The sequence below is a fragment of the Lithobates pipiens genome, unplaced genomic scaffold, assembly GCF_037356315.1.
Source record: "Lithobates pipiens isolate NorthernLeopardFrog02 unplaced genomic scaffold, aLitPip1_a1.2 Scaffold_23, whole genome shotgun sequence".
Lineage (NCBI taxonomy): Eukaryota > Metazoa > Chordata > Amphibia > Anura > Ranidae > Lithobates > Lithobates pipiens.
In genome coordinates this window covers 26,668,167-26,688,220 of record NW_027507785.1, presented here as the reverse complement: position 1 = coordinate 26,688,220, position 20,054 = coordinate 26,668,167, and the positions used below count along the sequence as shown (strand labels likewise).

At 45.5% G+C, this 20,054-nt stretch overlaps 1 protein-coding gene across 2 annotated transcripts in view; it reads left to right on the top strand.

Annotated features, from left to right (window-relative positions):
- The window catches only part of GAB2 (GRB2 associated binding protein 2), a 287,634-nt gene extending 269,155 nt beyond the window's left edge, over nucleotides 1-18,479 (top strand). For both annotated transcript variants that reach the window (XM_077451378.1, XM_077451379.1), the window contains exons 7-10: nucleotides 527-617; nucleotides 3,044-3,146; nucleotides 11,620-11,745; nucleotides 15,485-18,479. In XM_077451378.1, coding sequence (XP_077307504.1) covers nucleotides 527-617; nucleotides 3,044-3,146; nucleotides 11,620-11,745; nucleotides 15,485-15,628 — 464 coding nt within the window. In that variant the 3' untranslated portion in view covers nucleotides 15,629-18,479. The remainder of the gene's footprint in view (nucleotides 1-526; nucleotides 618-3,043; nucleotides 3,147-11,619; nucleotides 11,746-15,484) is intronic.
- The last annotated feature ends 1,575 nt before the right edge of the window (nucleotides 18,480-20,054 follow it).

Genomic DNA, 20,054 nt, shown 5'->3' with positions numbered 1-20,054 from the left:
CTCGAAGAAGAAGAACCCTGAGGTGCAAGAGGAAGCAGAATGCAAATATGTGAATAGGGAACGAAGCCAAGTGCTCATTCTTGAGTTTCCGGGGGTTGCACATCCAACGCTCGGAACGGCCTGCCATCTACAGCAGGGGTCTCCAAACTCTCTTAACAAAGGGCCAGATTACAGTACTTCAAACTTTAGGGGTGCCACAGTATGGAAAGGGGGATTTGAAAATGTCAAAAGGTCAGTCTGTAATGCACTAGGAATGTTTTTGGCAAATGTGGTGAACTAAGCATTTAGGTAATGACAAAGTTATTGCTGAATTAGTAGGCCCATATAGACAAGATCCTCAGATCACCTGGCCTACCCTGCAGCCGGTCAGTGCTTACTGTATATCATGCCATGCCCAACTCCTTGCAGTCCATCTCCTTGCTCCATTTTTTTGTGCAGCAAGGGTCTAACTTGAGGGTCAATGCATAAAGAAAGTGCCCAGATGTTGTGATTCAATGATCTCTTCCAACATTTTTCTCCCCTGCAGCAAAACCCACACCCCTGGACCTTCGAGCCACAGCGATAATTGATGAACTTCCATTCAAATCTCCGGTCACTAAATCCTGGTCTAGGCAAGCGTAAGTACAGAACTATATGCAACACGGGGCTTACACAGTGAGTCCATTCTAAAGTTACTGTACCATAGGCAGATGGCAAAGTCCATAACAATTCTTTCACGACAAGAATCCATTCAGGCAGTAAATCCACAAGAAGAACAGCAATAGTCCATTAGAGTCCATTAATTGATAATAATCCATAAAAAGCAGAAAAGTACATAACTGGCATTTGTAAGCCCTTGTCTTTAGGCTTCTGACCCCTGGGAACCCCTGACTGGGCTCCCATCACCCCCCCCCCCAGAGGGGGTGATTACTCCAGCAGAGTAACAGCCACATTTTTGCAGTCTTTTCCCCAGGAACTCCCTTAGGGAACTTAGAGCCCCTTTTATAAGGTATGACCTATGGCAGGGGTGCCTAACCTTTTGAAGAGTGAGGGCCACCTAAGCGACTTGGTAATCGGCCGTGGGCCGCAATGACCGGATCGGGTGCATCTATTCCATCACAGAGCAGGAGGTTGCGGGCCACATCAGAGGTCTCCGCGGGCCACATGTGGCCCCCGGGCCACTGGTTGGGCACCCCTGACCTATGGGGTCTTTAATCAATGGGAAAATGTTAACCCTTCCTGCTCAGTTACTCCCAACTCAGCAGGTCAATCTGAGGAGACAGTGCAACATTAAGACACAGTAACAATTTTCACCTGGGTAGCCCAATTAACTTAAGGGCATGAACACAAACAAGAAAAGATACTTCACCCCAAATTGTCGATAGGCAATAATTAAAAAGCTCAAAAATTTAGAGATAACAGTAAACAATGCCCCTAGAATAATTGCTCTCACTCCGGCATGCATAGCCATGGTAATAGCTAATATGTGCACAATGCAATCAATATTTTCATGCAAGTTTGAATGTGTGTGTGTGTGGGAGCTTTTAAAACTAGTTTACATTAAACTCAATTTTATTTTTTTTAAACTCAACTATATATTTATCACAAAGGGGGCTGATAAGCCTCCTATGTGATAGCATAGCACAGATGACAGGTTCTCTTTGAGGAGACATCAGGGGTCAATTTGAGCCCTAATGTCACCTCTGTACTCTGTTGGAGTTGACTGTGTTCGGTCAGCTTCTTCCCTGGCTAGAGCTACTGGGGTTTAACAGCTCTGGACCAGGAAGTGCTCAGTGCTCCGCGCTTCTGGGTTGATTGCTGCTATCCAGGGGAGATCGGCGATTTGATGGACAGTCCACCTAAGAAAATATTTTTCAGTATTTGGTGGATGTTGGAGAATCAAACCTCCTGACAATTCTTACATTCTCCCAAAAACTCTATCGGTGAGACCTTTGTGCTGAGTTCCCAGATCTCCTGTGCCCATTATGAGGGGTTCCCACCATCCCTGCACTGAGTTCCTGGGTCTGTACACCTGCTGTGCCCATTATGAGGGGTTCCCACCAACCATGCACTGAGCTTCCAGTGACTGTACCCCTGCTGTGCCCATTATGAGGGGTTCCCACCAACCATGCACTGAATTTCCGGGACTGTACCCCTGCTTTGCCCATTATGATGGGGTTCCCACCATCCCTGTGCTGAGCTCCTGGGTCTTTACACCTGCTTTGCCCATTATGAAAGGGTTTCCACCATCCCTGTGCTGAGTTCCCAGGACTGTACCCCATGCTGTGCCCATTATGAGGGGTTCCCACCATCCTTGCACTGAGTTCCTGGGTCTTTACACCGGCTTTGCCCATTATGAGGGGGTTTCCATCATATCTGTGCTGAGTTCCTGGGCCTGAGCACCTGCTGTGCCCATTATGAGGGGTTCTCACCATCCATGCACTGAGTTTCTGGGACTGTACCCCTGCTGTGCCCATTATGAGGGGTTCCCACCATCCTTGTACTGAGTTCCTGGGTCTTTACACCTGCTTTTCCCATTATGAGGGGCTCCCACCATCCCTGTGCTGAGTTCCTGGGTCTGAACACCTGCTGTGACCATTATGAGCAGTTCCTACCATCTCTGCACTAAGCTACCGGGTCTGTACACCTGCTTTGCCCATTATGAGGGGTTCCCACCATCCCTGCCCTGAGTTCCTTGGTCTGTACCCCTGCTGTGTCCATTATAAGGGGTTTTCACCATCCTTGTGCTGAGTTTGCATGCCTACTCACCTGCAGTGCCCATTATAAGGAGTTATCCCCCCCATCTCTGCACTATGTTCATGTTGCAAATTCATTTTCACTTACCTTAGAAAATGCAGTGAGAATTCCCTTTGCAAATAATATCGCAATCGCATGCAAGGAAAAAAAAACAGGATTTTTGCTTGCACATGATTGGCTGATTGAAATCAGCAGCGCTTCACCTCATGCACTAAGCTAATTAACAAATCACTTTGTAAAGTGTAAATGCTGTGCTCAGTACAAGATCATTGTCTATAGAAGTAATCTGGTATGCTCTCCTTTACAGCCACTCTCTAAAATCCAGCTCATCTCAATACTGCCGCCCGGTGTCCACGCAGAGTATAACCAGCACCAGCTCTGGGGACAGCGAAGAGAATTATGTAGCTATGGTAGGTTATATTTACTTGTATTTTTTTTATATATATATAAACAATATATAATAATAATTTATTTAGAAAATAATAATAAATCTTCTTCTTCTTCTTCCTTCCTCTTCTTCTTCTTCTCCTTTCTTCTTCTTCTTTCTTCTTCTTCTTCTTCTTCTTCCTTCTTCTTTTTCTTTCTTCTTCTTTCTTCTTCCTTCTTTTTCTTCTTCTTTATTTTTCTTCTTCTTTTCTTCTTTTTCTTCTTCTTTCTTTCTTCTTTTTCTTCTTTTTCTTCTTCTTTCTTCTTTCTTTCTTCTTTCTTCCTTCTTCTTTCTTCTTTCTTCCTTCTTTCTTCCTCCTTCTTCTTCTTCTTCTTCTTCCTTCTTCTTCGTCTTCCTTCTTCTTTCTTCCTTCTAACTTCTTCTTTCCTTCTTCCTTCTTCTTCTTCCTTCTTCTTCTTCTTTTTCTTCTTTCTTCCTTCTTCTTCTTCTTTCTTGCTTCTTCATTCTTCCGTCTTTCTTCTTCTTTCTTCCTTCTTCTTTCTTCCTTCTTTCTACTTCTTCTTCTTCTTCTTCTTCTTCTTCTTCTTCTTCTTCTTCTTCTTCCTTCTTCTTCCTTCTTTCTTCTTTCTTCTTCTTCTTCTTCTTTCCTCTTCTTCATTAAATTATGGTAATATAAATTGAGTTTTTTAGTAATGTTTTATAAATAATATTAATAAGTATTATTTCTTAATTAGTATACAGTAAATTATGATTATATAAATCAAATTGAACGTTATTTAAAAAAATATTATATAAATTATTAATATTAATATTAATTAAGGTAGTATTATTATTTAATTATTGTAAATACAAATATAATTTTAAAAAAATATTGAATTTGATAGAAATGTATATATAAATCTTATTATTATTTTTTTTCATTATTATGATTTAAGTTATTTTATTGTATAGATTGTATAGATTAAATGTAACTTTATACAAATTAGTACATAAATTATTGTTAATGCTATTATTACTTATATTTTTTATTATGATTATTAATCATTTTTATAAAATTCAATTCAGGTAGGTAAATATTTATTTATTACAGGTACTGGTAGAAGAGTACTCGATAAGGTACATTTCCGGTGGCCCATTAATGTGCTACCCTTTTCAAGCAGTCGCTTCAAGCATTCCACACTTCTAGCTGTACGGAATACCTGCTCCCCCTCTCTGCACTCATGGTTTCTCCTGGCGGTTCATACAGTGAGGAAAATATTTGTTTCCCTGCAGATTTTGTAAGTTTGGCCACTTACAAAGAAATGAAGGGTCTATAATTTTTATCATAGGTGTATTTTACATGATAGAGACAGAATAGCAACAAAAAAATCCAGAGAAAAACATGATACAAATGTTATATATTGAGCTGCAGTTCAGTGAGTAAAATAAGTATTTGATCCCCAAGCAAAACATGACTTAGTAGTGGAGAAATCCTTGATGGCAAGCACAGAGGTAAGACGTTTCTTGTAGTTGGTGACCAGGTTTTCACACATCTCAGGAGGGATTTTGGTCCACTCTTCTTTACAGATCTTCTCCAAATCCTTAAGGTTTCTTGGCTGCCACTTGGCAACTCAATGTTTCAGCTCCCTCCATAAATTTTCTATAGGATTAAGGTCTGGAGACTGGCTTGGCCACCCCATGTCTTTAATGTGCTTCTTCTTGAGCCACTCCTTTTTTGCCTTGCGGTATGTTTTGGGTCATTGTCATGCTGGAAGACCCATCCACAACCCATCTTCAGTGCTCTGGCTGAGGGAAGAAGCTTCCCATCCAAGATTTTACAATACATGCAGGGGCGTAACTAGAAATCACAGGGCCCCATAGCAAAATGTTGTATGGGCCCCCCCCCCCCCCCCTCACCCAGGGGCGGATCCAGAGTCTAGTCTCGGGAGGGGCACTGATAAAAAATACTTTTTTGGGGGGGCAATTTATTGGGGCAATGGCTGATGTTGGCGCTTCAATTGTCACGGCACCATTTGTGTTATGGTGTAAGGATGATTGAAACACATTATTTCTATTATTACATTGTTATAGTTCAACTCACCATAATGCAGAATCAGTGGAAGCCCCGAGTGTGTCACCTGCCACCAGGTGCAGATTGTCCACTTGCCACGTCACCTGCCACACATTGCAAATTGTCCACTTGCCACGTCACCTGCCACCCGTTGCGGATTGTCTGTTTGCCACGTCACCTGCCACACGTTGTGGATTGTCCACTTGCCACGTCACCTGCCACCCATTGTGGATTGTCCATTTGCCACGTCACCTGCCACACATTGCGGATTGTCCACTTGCCACGTCACCTGCCACAAGTTGCGGATTGTCCACTTGCCACATCACCTGCCACCCATTGTGGATTGTCCACTTGCCACGTCACCTGCCACCCATTGCGTATTGTCCACTTGCCACGTCACCTGCCACAAGTTGCGGATTGTCCACTTGCCACGTCACCTGCCACCCATTGCGTATTGTTCACTTGCCACGTCACCTGCCACCCATTGCGTATTGTTCACTTGCCATGTCACCTGCCACCTGTTGCGGATTGTCCATTTGCCACGTCACCTGCCACAAGTTGCAGATTGTCCACTTGCCACGTCACCTGCCACCCATTGCAGATTGTCCACTTGCCACATCACCTACCACAAGTTGTGGATTGCCACTTTCCTTTTAAGGTGGGGAATGGGATTGTCACGTCTGAGTCAGGCAGCAGAGAGATTCAGGCAGCAGAGAGATGATGTAATCTCTCTGCTGCCAGCACAGTGAGTGAGGGTGGAGCTGGCAGAGAGATTCAGGCAGCAGAGAGATGATGTAATCTCTCTGCTGCCAGCACAGTGAGTGAGGGTGGAGCTGGCAGAGAGATTCAGGCAGCAGAGAGATGATGTAATCTCTCTGCTGCCAGCACAGTGAGTGAGGGTGGAGCTGGCAGTTCGCAGGGCGGGCGCTGGGCGGTGAGAGAAGATGTCATCTCTCTGCCCCGCCACTCGCTGATTGGCCACCCACCAAGCCTCCCCGCTGGCAGCTTCCCCGCCACGCCCCCCCCCGCCGCCGCCGCCGCCGCCGCCTCCGCCCGCTCGTACAGTCAGTGTGACTGTACGAGAGCTGAGCGGATAGGCAGCTCGGCGGCTCACCCGCCGCCCGCTCACCGGGCCCTTCTCAGCTGCGGGCCCCATAGCGACCGCACGGGTCGCTATGGTGGTAGTTCCGCCACTGAATACATGGCCCTGTCCATTGGCCCCTCAAAGTCTGCCTGTACATTTAGCAGAGCAACAGCCCTAAAGCATAATTTTTCCACCTCCGTGCTTGATTGTAGGGATGGTGTCCTTTATGCCCCGTACACACGATCGGATTTTCCGACAACAAATGTGGGATGTGAGCTTGTTGGCTGAAAGTCCGACCGTGTGTACGCTCCATCGAACATTTGTTGTTGGACTTTCCGCCAACAAATGTTGGCTAGCCAGTTCTCAAATTTTCTCAAAACTTTGATGTCGGAATTCCCGATCGTGTGTACACAAGCCCGACGCACAAAAGTTCACGCATGCTCGGAATGAAGCAGAAGGAGCTTCACTGGCTATTGAACTTCCTTTTTCTTGGGCTCGTCGTAAGTCTTGTACGTCACCGCTAGGGATGAGCCGAACACCCCCCGGTTCGGTTCGCACCAGAACTTGCGAACGACCCCCGCGTTCGGTACGAACGTTAGAACCCCATTGAAGTCTATGGGACTCGAACGTTCGAATTGGAAAGTGCTAATTTTAACGGCTAATATGTAAGATAGTGTCCTAAAAAGGGTTTGGGGACCTGCCTCCTGCCTCAGGGGACATGGGTCACTGCAAAAAAAAGTTTTAAAAACTGCCGTTTTGGCGGGAGCACTGATTTTAATGACGATTAAAGTGAAAAAAAAAAAGTGAAATATTCCTTTAAATATGGTGCCTGGGGGGTGTCTGTAGTATGCCTGTGAAGTGCCACGTGTTTCCCGTGTTTAGAACAGTCCCTGCACAAAATGACATTAAACGGAAATAACACCATTTAAAACTGCTTGCGGTTTTAATGTTATATCTGGTTCCTGCAATATGGTTGAAAATCATTGAGAAAAATGGTATGGGTAGCCCTCCCTGCCCATTACCAGCCTATTTGGGTCTTGTACGCATATTAAGGGGAACCCCGTACCCATATTAAAAAAAGGAAATGCGTGTGGCCCCCAGGCCCTATATACTCAGAACAGCAGTATACAGGCGGTGCAAACAAGACAGGGAATGTGTAGGTTTGTTGTGTTAAGTTGAATCTGTTTGTCATTTTCAACCGGTACATTTTTAAAGTGTAGCTCCAGTCAAAAAAACTATTTTTAAGCTTTTTGGAAAACATAGGGAAGGGTTATCACCCCTGTATAATTTGTTTTGTCGTCCATCTTTTTTCATCTCACTTGCTGCTGTCTCCTTGCGTTTGCAAGTAGGAGATGTTTGTAAGTTGGATGTTTGAAAGTAGGGGCCTGCCCTATATTATAGCGGTATGTACTGGGTACAGAGCACGCAGACAGCACGCACTATCTCCTAACACTACTGACTGCAAGCTCTATTATTAACCACTTGTTAGCCCAATGTTTGCATAAAGTGAAAGATGAAGTTATGCTGAGTAAATAGATATCAAACATGTCACTCTTCAAAATTGCACATGCCCGTGGAATGGCGCCAAACGTCGCTACTTAAAAAATCCCCATAGGCGACGCTTTAATTTTTTTTTTACTGGTTACATGTTTTGAGTTGCAGAGGAGGTCTAGGACTAGAATTATTGCTCTCGCTCTAACATTCTCGGCGATACCTCACATGTGTGGCACATGCGAGCACATGGGGACATGGGCGCTTTAATTTTTATTTTATTTTTTTATTGTTCATTTTACTTTATTTATGTTAGTTTGACATTTTTTTCCCAAAAAATATATTTTTGATCACTTTTATTCCTATTACAAGAAATGTAAACATCCCTTGTAATAGGAATATGGGGTGACAGGTCCTCTTTACAGTGAAATCTGGGGGGTCAATATGACCCCACATCTCACCTCTAGGCTGGGAAGCCTGAAATAAAAAATAAAAAAAAGATTCTGGCTTTGATCGTACTGGCGAGTTGGTAGAAGCACCGGAGGGCGGTGAGGGGTGGGGGGCGTCTATGGCTGGGTATTTCAGGGTATCACCGAGTATGGCTGGGTATCTCTGAGTATGGCTGGGTATGGCAATTTATGGCAGGGTATTACAGAGTATTGGCGGGGTATTGGCGGGGTACTACAGAGTAATAGCAGGGTACTGCAGAGTATTGGGGGGTACTACAGAGTAATGGCAGGGTACTGCAGAGTATTGGGGGTACTGCAGAGTAATGGCGGGTACTGCAGAGTAATGGCGGGTACTGCAGAGTATTGGGGGGTACTGCAGAGTAATGGGGGTTACTGCAGAGTAATGGGGGGTACTGCAGAGTAATGGCAGGGTACTGCAGAGTATTGGGGGTACTGCAGAGTAATGGCGGGTACTGCAGAGTAATGGCGGGTACTGCAGAGTATTGGGGGGTACTGCAGGTTAATGGGGGTTACTGCAGAGTAATGGCGGGTACTGCAGAGTAATGGCGGGTACTGCAGAGTATTGGGGGGTACTGCAGAGTATTGGGGGTACTGCAGAGTAATGGCGGGTACTGCAGAGTATTGGGGGGTACTGCAGAGTAATGGGGGTTACTGCAGAGTAATGGGGGGTACTGCAGAGTAATGGCAGGGTACTGCACTGCAGAGTAATGGCAGGGTACTGCACTGCAGAGTAATGGCGGGGTACTGCAGAGTAATGGCAGGGTACTGCAGAGTAATGGCAGGGTACTGCACTGCAGAGTAATGGCAGGGTACTGCAGAGTATGCACTGGTATTGCAGAGTATTGGCAGGGAATTGAGGGGTTAAATTCGGTGAGCAGCGATGTGGGCACTGCAGATGCAGCCCACATCGCTGCTGACACCGATCTCTTTCCCCTCCGCTGTACCGATCGGTACAGAGAGGGGAGGGAGGAACAGGCGTCATAACATGACGCCGGTTTGTTTCCAAGTGATCACTCCGTCATTTGACGGAGCAATCACGTGGTAAACGGTCGCTATGAGCGGCCGTTTACCGTGATCCGTGATGCGACCCGGCAGTCACGGATGCTCTCGAGTGCGCACACCTCGGGGCACGCGAGAGCAGAATTCTGGGAGGCCGTTAATTAACGGCCTCTCAGAGTTAAACAACCCCCCTGAAGCCGTTAATCGGCAATGGGCAGTTGTTAAGTGGTTAAAGCTAGATCACTAGCTATATAGGTGAGGTGAATATAGTGGTGTATACTGCAGTCAGGGCACAGACAACAACCACTACACAGCAGCAAGATAGGAAATCAGCCAAAAACGATTGGTGTGTACTGTGTTGAAGGTACACAGAACACCCACTGCTTCAGATGCTAAGTAACACACTACACGAAGCCGCCTCAAAGGCGGCCTTATATAGTGTGGGGCGTGCACTACACAGCCTGAGCTATGATTGGCCACAGGCAGGATGCCTGTGGCCAATCATGGCTCTCCTCGCTGCCGGCGCTGCGATTGGCCAAGCATGCGGGGTCACAGTGCATGCTTGGCCAATCATGGGGCAGCAATGCACTGCGCCACCGCAGTGCATTGTGGTCCGCGTGCGCGTCACTCGAATTTTGACGCGAACGGCCCAAACGTTCGGAATTCGCCGAACGCCCGAACAGCCAATGTTCGAGTCGAACGTACGTTCGACTCGAACACGAAGCTCATCCCTAGTCACCGCGTTCCCGCGTTCGTAATTGTTGGCCAACATTTGTGTGACCGTGTGTATGCAAGACAAGTTGGAGCCAACAACCTTCGAACAAAAATCCACGGTTTTGTTGTCGGAAAGTCCGATCGTGTGTACAGGGCGTTAGGGTCACAGTCAGCATTTTTCTTCCTCCAAGCACGGCGAGTCAAGTTAACCTCAAATAGCTCAATGTTGGTCTCATCTGACCACAGCACTTTCTCCCAATCCTTCTCTGAATCATTTAGATGTTCATTGGCCAACTTCAGACAGGCCTGTACATGGGCCTTCTTGAGGAGGATGATCCTCAATTTCTTTGAATGTGGGCAAATGTACAAAATCTGCAGGGGATCAAATAATTATTTATCCCATTGTATTAACCTGCAAGAGAAACCATGAGTGCAGAGGGCGAGCAGGTATTCCGTACAGCTAGAAGTGTGGAATGCTTGAAGTAGCTGGGGAAAGGGGTAGGGGCAGGGGCGGACTGACAACCAGGGGCGGACTGACAACCAGGGGCGGACTGACAACCAGGGGCGGACTGACAACCAGGGGTGGACTGACAACTCATGGGGCCCCTGGGCAATAGGAGATTATGGGGCCCCCAGGCAATCCGAGATTATGGGGCCACACGGTATACAATCACACAGTATACACATACATGTACACACAATATACACAGACATGTTTCTATTGGCTGAGAAGGTACTGGAGAGGTGGGGCAGCTATAATCTCAGGATTTTTAGACCAAAAGGATGTCGGTTAGGGACATTTCAGAGACAGATGTAAAAAAAACACAGATTTTTACATACTGTCCCTGGTTTTACTGAGGCTGGCAACCCTGATGGAGCCCCCTAGTGGCTCAGGTCCCACAGGCATTGCCTGAGTGGCCCAATGGTCAGTCCGCCCCTGCTGACAACTCATGGGGCCCCCGGGCAATAGGAGATTATGGGGCCCCCAGGCAATCAGAGATTATGGGGCCACACAGTATACACAAACGCACACACACAGTATACAATCACACAGTATACACAGATATGTTTCTATTGGCTGAGAAGGTACTGGAGAGGTGGGGCAGCTATAATCTCGGGATTTGTAGACCAAAAGGATGTCGGTAATGGACATTTCAAAGACAGATGTAAAAAAAAAAAAAAAACTGATTTTTACATACTGCCCTGGTTTTACTGAGGCCGGCAACCCTCATGGGGCCCCCTAGTGGCCCGGGGCCCTCGTGCCGAATGGTCAGTCTGCCCCTGGGTAGGGGCAGCAAATTAAAATAATGGGCCACCGGAAATGTACCTTATCTAATACACTTCTATCCTCTATGACCGAGCCCATGAGCAGGTGAAATGTGATAGAAGGTCATGGCTTGGGAGGAGGCCTTCAGTGAACTCTGCAGCTTCCCCGTATGCACTTCTATCTTTCTTTTCAGAGTCTGTGACCGGGGCAGGACGGGTCCTTGTGAAGCTAGCACCTGGCAGGGTTGGAATCACCGGCTGATTTTAATGGATCTTTGGGGTATATTGTGCCTATTCTATTACTGCTATGCTTCACCGTACAAAGTGTCCCTGTGCTGACAGGTTTCATGGAAAGTGTTTATAGACCTTTTATACATAACCCAAACAGTCCCGTAAAATCAAACCTTTATTATCTTCCCAGCAAAATCCTGTCTCGGCATCCCCGGGAACCAGCGGCACCAACAGCCCCGCCCAGAAGAAGAGTACCGGCAGCGTGGACTATCTGGCTCTAGATTTTCAGCCAGTGTCACCAAGCCCTCACAGAAAGGTATGTGTTTAATAACGATGTTCATAAACTCTGCCTGTCCCCCGCCAGGTTACTGGTCACCAAACCACGAGAGACTGCAGGATATCAGCAGCATTGATGTGCCATAAAAAACTATGAAAACAAAAGGTGATAGAAGTATTTTATCTGTAGCGGCCACAACCCTTGCTGGATGGCCTTGACTTGTTGGGCTTACCGGTTACCTTCTCTTGGTCTGCTCTTCCACATCTAGGGGTTCCCAGGGTTGATACCCAACGACTTGAACACTGACACGGATAAAGTCCTTTAGCAAAGGTTTTATTTTGCAATGATAACATCCAATAACACAGTCTCTCATGGGAACAGAGGGCACGGGTGAAGAACTCAGGCACCTTGAACTGCAGGTTAGCAAAGTCTCTAATTCCACCCAGAGAGTAGCCACTCGCAGCTGGGCGCTTCAAGGCTGAACAGATCTCTAGCCAGAGATCATAGCAGTCAGCACTTTGACTCAAAACTTGAAGCAATCCTATGAACTTGGACAAGCTGTAACTAAGGGTGAACAGGAACCTTTTCCTCAGTACCGGGAACATTTCCCATCTCCTCAATGGTACTGGAAAAGCGTGGATTCATCAATGTCCTTCCCAACTCAGTAACCAGGCACTTCTCAGGATGCCATTTGCCGGCTCTCCTCTGAAGAGTCCTCCCCCGGTCACCTCCACGAGCTGTGGCGCCTCTCCAAGCCGAGAGCACACCCGGACACTTTGAATCCTCCCTCAGTTACTGCGCCTCGGACCAGCCAGTTCCGAGACTCGGGAACAGACGGATCCCTACCCCAGACCAGACGGGCCTATTAGGGGCCTCCAACAGGAACATGTTGCGGGATGTCAAACACCCAGTGACCGGGACCCCTCACGGGGCTACCCCGGTCCTGGAACCAGCACAGACCACACGGGTCCCACAAACTCCTTTCCTGAACACGTGACCCACACCGCTTAAGTACCCCTTCCCAGACTCCTCAGCGGGCCCCGGCACTCTCACTGATTGGTTCCGAGAAGGCCGATACCTAAACATCCAACCAGACCTGGTTCTGGCCTGTCATGTGCACCTCACCGCTCACATGACCAGACAGAAATTCCAAACACAGCCCGGCAAGATTGATGTTAAGGCCAGCCTATGTAATTAACCCTCAGAACCCCACTACTGTTCTGAGGCAAAAACGAAATTTACATGCGTATGACATTCTGTCCAAAATACCATCCGCTACATATCATTTTTGCTTTAGCAAACTAAAAACCTGTAATGCCGTGTGCACATGAGCGGACTTTCCGGAAGAAAAGGTCAGACGGAATCATTCCATCGGAGATATTCCAATCATGTGTGGGCTTCATCTGACTTTTTTCTTCAAAAATTCTGACGGACCTAGAAATAGAACATGTTTTAAATCTTTCAGACGGAATTAATTCCTATCAGGAAAACCGTTCTTCTGTATGCTATTCTGACGGACCAAATACGACGCAAGGGGCAGCTATTGGCTACTGAACTTCCTTTTCTAGTCCCGTTGTACGCCATCGCGTTCGAAACGAAACGGACTTTGGTGCGATCGTGTGTAGGCAAGTCCGTTTGGTTGGAACTCCATCGGAACTCCGCCTGAAAGACTGTCAAGAGTTTATTCTGACGGAAAGTCCGGTCGTGTGTACGCGGCATGAGTGTGTTCTGTTTAAAGTGCCAGTTTATGCAATGACCTACCTCTCGTCTGTGCAGACATTATGGCTACTTGCTGACTTGACAGTATCCACAGGCAGCTTAACTCTTCAATAAGACATAGAACTTCAATCCAGTGTTAGGATTTAGATCTTCTTTATCTGCTTGCCGGTGTCCTATCATATACAGTCCCCCATCGGATAGTGTTTGCTGTGTACTGCGCATGCACAGTACACAGCACACACAGATTCCGAAAATAGAAGAAGATGAACGGCGCCTGCGCCGTGAGTCCAGGTTCTAGCCCTACCATCCAAGTGGACATAGAGTCGGAATATTAAAGAGCCGAGCGCAGCGAGGCCGAGCCCGAAGCGTGGCGAGCAAAGCGAAGCGAACCCGCGAGGGGCCCTCCAATTTTCCCAGCCCTATGTCCGCTTGGATGGTGGGGCTATTACCTCGACTCACGACGCAGGCGCCGTTCATCTTCGGAGATTTTCCGAAGCTTCTTCTGCTCCGTACTGCGCAAGCGCTACGCATGCGCAGTACGGGGCGGACTCTATATGATGGCCGGACTGAATATGCCAGAACACCGGCCAGCGCACGTTCATATACGTCGGCAGAATGGCACTGGTGGGCAAAAGGGCGTACAGGTGCGTCCCCTTTAAGAAGCGCCCGCTGCGTTCTCCGTTACCGTGGGGTCGTGATCGTGTCATAGAGAGGTAGAATGGATAGATGCTTTTGTAAGCAAAGCATTTCCCTGTTCTGCCTAGTGACAGGACAGTAATCACTGCTCTCTGTCATCGAGAGCAGTGATTGCTGTCATGTCACTTGTCGCTGATTACCTCCATTACTAATAAAAAAATAAAATAAAAATGCCAGAAAACGATCCCCTATTTTAAAGAAGCTATAAATTTTGCGCAAACCAATCAATATACACTTTTTTACCAAAAATATGTCGAAGAATACATAAACTAAACTGAGGGGAAAAAAAAATAGTTCCTTTTTATATATTTTTGGGGGATATTTATAGTAAAAAATATTATGTTTTTTTCAAAATTGTCACTCTTTTTTTGTTTATAGCGAAAAAAATAAAAACCGCAGAGGCGATCAAATACCACCAAAAGAAAGCTCTATTTGTGGGGGGGGGAAGACGTAAATTTTGTTTGGGTATGACGTCGCACGACTGCGCATTTGTCAGTTAAAGCGAGGCAGTGCCAAATCGCAAAAAGTGCTCTGGTCAGGAAGGGGGTAAAATCATACATTGATTACATTGATGGTCAGTGTAAATCTTCTCATTACATTGGGGCTTGGTTTTCATTAACACTAGTGGCCAGTGTGAAGGTCCCCCCTTACATTGGTACTCAGTGTAAATCCCTCTTTACATTTGTGGTTACTGTGAATGCTCCTATTACATTAGTGGTCAGTGTAAATCCCCCTTACATTGGTGGCCAGAGTAGAAATCCCCCTTTATTGGCTATTTATGTAAAATCCCCCATTACATTGGTTGTCAGTGTAAATTTTGGTAATCAGGGGACACCAACAACATTGTTGGTAAGTGCAGAATTGTCCTTACACTGGCGGTCAGTGTAAATCCCTATTTACATTGGTGGTCAGTGTAAACCCCCTCTAACATTGGTGGTCAGTGTAAAAGTGACAACGTACATTGGTGGTCAGTACAAATCTCCTCGACGATGGTTGTCAATGTAAATTCCTCCATACATGGAGGTCATTGTATTTTCCCCCTTAGACTGGTGGTTGGTGTAAATGCTCTTATTTTGGTGTCAGTGTAGAAATCCCTCTTTTCTATTGGTGGGTGGCGTAAAATCCCCTGTTACATGGTGGTCAGTGTAAATCCCCCCCCCCCCCCACATTGGTGGTCAGTGTAAATCTCCCCTCACATTGATGGTCAGTGTAAATCCCCCCTCACATTGGTGGTCATTGTAAAAGTGCTCTGGTCAGGAAGGGGGTAAAATCATCCGGGGCTGAAGTGGTTAATACTGTTTTAGTGTTTTATGACACTTGGTTTTACAACAAAGAAATCTGACAACATTTGTATTGCTTTCAGCCATCAACATCTTCTGTAGCCTCAGACGAGAAGGTGGACTATGTCCAGGTGGACAAGGAGAAGACCCAAGCCTTGCAGAATACCATGCAGGAGTGGACAGATGTGCGCCAGTCCTCCGAGCCTACCAAGAGTGGGAAGCAATGATGAAGCCCCTCTCCGGAAATGGACCTGAGTGTTAAACGTGAGCCTCAAGTCCGACGTTCTATACGGCAACCACAGCGGCGACTTTCATTGCTCCTCCTTCGTTAGCTAGTCTGCCTTTACCCCATAGAATTAAATCCTAGCAGTGGAAGACTGAGCAGTGGTAGATGACCGTATAATTGGTCCAGAGAGGCAGCAGCTGGACGCACAAAGCTCTATTCGAACACTTTACCGAGAATATTGCTTCAATCTGAATATTTATCACATCAATGGACTACAGATTTTATCTGGACATCTGAAGCTCTATTAGAGATTTTGTAGCACCTGATCATGTGTTTGATTTTAAAGAGCGCTCACAACCATAAAGAAACAGAAGCAGCCGATTTAGAACGCGTCCTGCCTTTCTGTTTACAAAGTTATATTGACATCACTGAACACCCTACCGTAGGTGATGTCACTGGTCTCCAGTAAATGGAAAGGCTACATATCAGTGATGTCACCGGTCTCTAGTGAATGGATAGTTTGCATTCTCAGTGATGTCATCGCTCTCTAATAAATGGATAGCCTGCATTCTCAGTGATGTCACCTGTCTGTAGTAAAGGGATAGGCTGCATCCTCAGTGATGTCACTGGTCTCTAGTGAATGGATAGGCTGCATTCTCAGTGATGTCACCTGTCTGTAGTAAAGGGATAGGCTGCATTCTCAGTGATGTCACCAGTCTGTAGAGAATGGATAGGTTACTTTTTCAGTGATGTTACCTGTCTGTAGTAAAGGGATAAGCTGCATTCTCAGTGATGTCACCAGTCTGTAGTACATGGATAGGCTGCATTCTCAGTGATGTCACTGGTCTCCAGTGAATGGATAGTTTACATTCTCAGTGATGTCATCGCTCTCTAATAAATGGATAGCCTGCATTCTCAGTGATGTCACCAGTCTGTAGAGAATGGATAGGTTACTTTCTCAGTGATGTCACTGGTCTCTAGTGAATGGATTGGCTGCATTCTCAGTGATGGCACTGGTCTCTAGTGAATGGATTGGCTGCATTCTCAGTGATGTCACTGGTCTCTATTAAATGGATTGGCTGCATTCTCAGTGATGTCACTGGTCTCTGTTGATAGGTTAGGCTGCCCTTATAAAGTGAACTATTGGAGGCACAGTTTCTTTCTGGATAATTACGTGACCTCTGAGCCGACATTTAACCTTAAGACTCACACTACTACTGTAAACTCTTATGCCGGCCATACACGGTTCGAATTTCGAAAGAATTTTCTTTCGAAAATCGTATCTAAGAATTTTCGTATGAATTTCGCACCATTAGTGGGCTGCAGCAACAGCCGATTTTCGTGCGGAAATAAAATTTGAGGAATCGGACATGTTGGAAATTTTTAGAAAAACGAACTATTTTCTAATCAATGATGGGAGAATCGTGCGAGAAACGTAATAAGAAAAGAAAATGTACGGAGATAAAAGAAAATGTACGGAGATAAAAGAAAATTTACGGAGAGAAAAGAAGATTCCCAGCCAAGAAAATTATTTTCTGTAGCAACATGAGGTGAAATTGAAGGCTTGGTCGGCCGAATTTCGAAAATCAATGGTGGCATTATCGGATGACAAAAAAAACGAATTTTCTGATTTTGAAAAGAAAATTCGTTCGAAATTCGACCGTGTATGGCCTGCATTAGAAACATTTGATTACTTCAGAAAAGAGTAAAAACCAATCAATCGCTTTAACAATTTAGACGTGCCTTTAGTTGTACCACCTAACACCTAATTCAAAAAATATGTTCCGGAACGTAAAAAATAAATACAAAATAAATAACACGCTGTAACTCTTTGCAACCAATCAGGCTGCAGCTATTCATTTCCAGGCACAGTTAAAGAATGTCTGGAGTAAGTTCTGCATCACTTTCTATTTTACTGTTCAGAATGATGTCTCACCATGTTGTTGGGTGTCCCATTTTCCAAAGAGAAAACAGTATATACAGCAGAAGGTAGATCTGGTCAGGTCACCCATTAACACTCACATGGCTCTTATGTTAAATCTTGTCTACAGAAAGAATATTTTCCACTTGAAATGAGAGACCCCCTTTAATGAGGTCCATATCCTTGGGTCACATAGAACAGCCCATGGCCTGTGTGTACATCCTATAGATGTGCCACTGGGGCTCTACTCTTGAAACTGGCAACAGTTTAAAGTGACACTAAAAACTCTGTTTTAAATTTTTTTTTAACTTTAACAAATTCTTTTTTTTTGCTGCTGGGATCTGACTTCCTGTTAGAGGGTGACTACGTTCATTCTCTATGGTCCCAATGTACATGGGAATGTTGTCATCCTCTCTTGCTTGCTCCTGAGATGGACTACAGACCATGGGATTTGTAGTGTACATAGAGCAGTGCACATGACCGCAACTAGCGTGCGCTGCTCACTCCAAACAAACGGATGTGAGCGGAAAAAGGAGAGGTTCAGGAGCTCACGGAGTATGTTATAGGGCGGCATAAAAACCACAGTAAGAAACTATTTAATGAAAAATTAATTACAGAGCCATTATGATGTGTATGGATTAGAGCTGCACGATTAATCGTCAAGAATTGGTATCGCGATTTTTTTCCCCCCGTTTCAATCTTGACAAAAGTGTTTCACAATTCTGTCTATGCAGAGAATTCTCTCTGCACTTTTGAAGCCACAGCCATCAAAATAAAGGAAGAAAAAAAACAAAAAAAATGGGCAGTCTTAGAGCTGCACGATTATAATAGTCAAGACTCGTTATCGCAATTTTTTTCCCCTTTGCGATCTTGACAAAAGTGTTTTACGATTCTGTCTATGCAGAGAATTCTCTCTGCTCTTCTGAAGCCACAGACATCAAAAGAAAGGAAGAAAAAAAAAAAAAAAAACGGGCAGTCTGCCAAGAATCACAACATTCTTTAGCATTGGAACTAAAGTATAAACACTGTAACAATTTGTCAAAGGAATAGACTTCAGTGTGTAAATGAGGGAAGTTTAACCACTAAAACTTTTTCTGATATGTGTTGGTTTCAAGTTAAAATCTTTTTTTTTTTGTTAGAAAATTACTTAGAACCACCCAACATATATATATTTAGTAGAGACCCTAGAGAATAAAATGGTGGTTGTTGCAATATTTTATGTCACACTGTATTTGCTCAGCGGTCTTTCAAGTGCAATTTTTTGGGGGAAAAAATTACTTTAATGAATAAAAAAAAAAAAACTAACCAGAAAAGTTAGCCCAATTTTTTTTGTATAATGTGAAACATTTTACGTTGCGAGAATTGTGATCTTTTCATTCTAAGCAAAAAAAAATCGTGATTCTAATTTTGGCCAGAATCGTGCAGCTCTAGTATGGATTCATTTGGGAGAATAAGGATATTGTTTAGTGTTAGTAGCGTTCACTTTCTATCCAGTGAGGTAGAACCGCGCACTACACAGTTGTTGGTAGACTGTACAATCAGCAGAATTTCAGTCAAAGAAAATAAAAGCCCATTAAAATAAACAGAAGCTTTTTGTTGCCATACGCATCTTAAGCCCATGGTTGTCCCCTGCAGTCAGGGGCGGACTGACCATTGGGCTACTCGGGCACTGCCCGAGGGCCCCATGCCACTAGGGGGCCCCATCAGGGTTGCCAGCCTCAGTAAAACCAGGGACAGTATGTAAATCCCGAGATTATAGCTGCCCCACCTCTCCAGTACCTTCACAGCCAATAGAAACATGTCTGTGTTTACTGTGTGTGTTTGTGTATACTATGTGGCCCCATAATCTCTGATTGCCTGGGGGCCCCATAATCTCCTATTGCCCAGGGGCCCCCTGAGTTGTCAGTCCGCCCCTGCCTGCAGTACTTCTTTTTCACAACTGGGTGTCCTCAGTCTTTGGGGTTAAGTGACAGCCAGTATTATTCAACCCCTTTCCTCTATGTACAAGCTGGTTAGTTATGAACCTATGTCTGGAGAGGGAAAGAAAAAAGTATAGTGTTGACTGAGCTCATCTCTCTGCTCTTCCCTCCTATCAGCTTGTTGCTCATTAGTGCCTGATTGGCTCCTTGTGCTTCTCCAATTCTGAGCTTTGCTGTACAGGGGCTGCAAGAGGTGGATACCACGCCAAAATTAGGTAAATTAGGTAAAAACTGAATAGAGAACTGCATGCATTTGTATCTGCCTGACGTTCAGCTTTAGGCTGGGTTCACACTGCTGCGGGGGGAGATCCGGATGTGATTCGCACAGCAAATCACATCCGATCTCCGTAGCACTGCGAGTTCAGCCATACAGATAGTATGGCTGAACTCGCAGCTGTCCCGCAGCAAACTCGCACAGGACCCTTTTTTGGGTCCGCAACGGAATCGGATCGCATGGGGGTTCACACCATGCGATCCGATTCCTGTGCGAGTCGGCAGATCGCACTGCGATATGCCGACGGATCTGG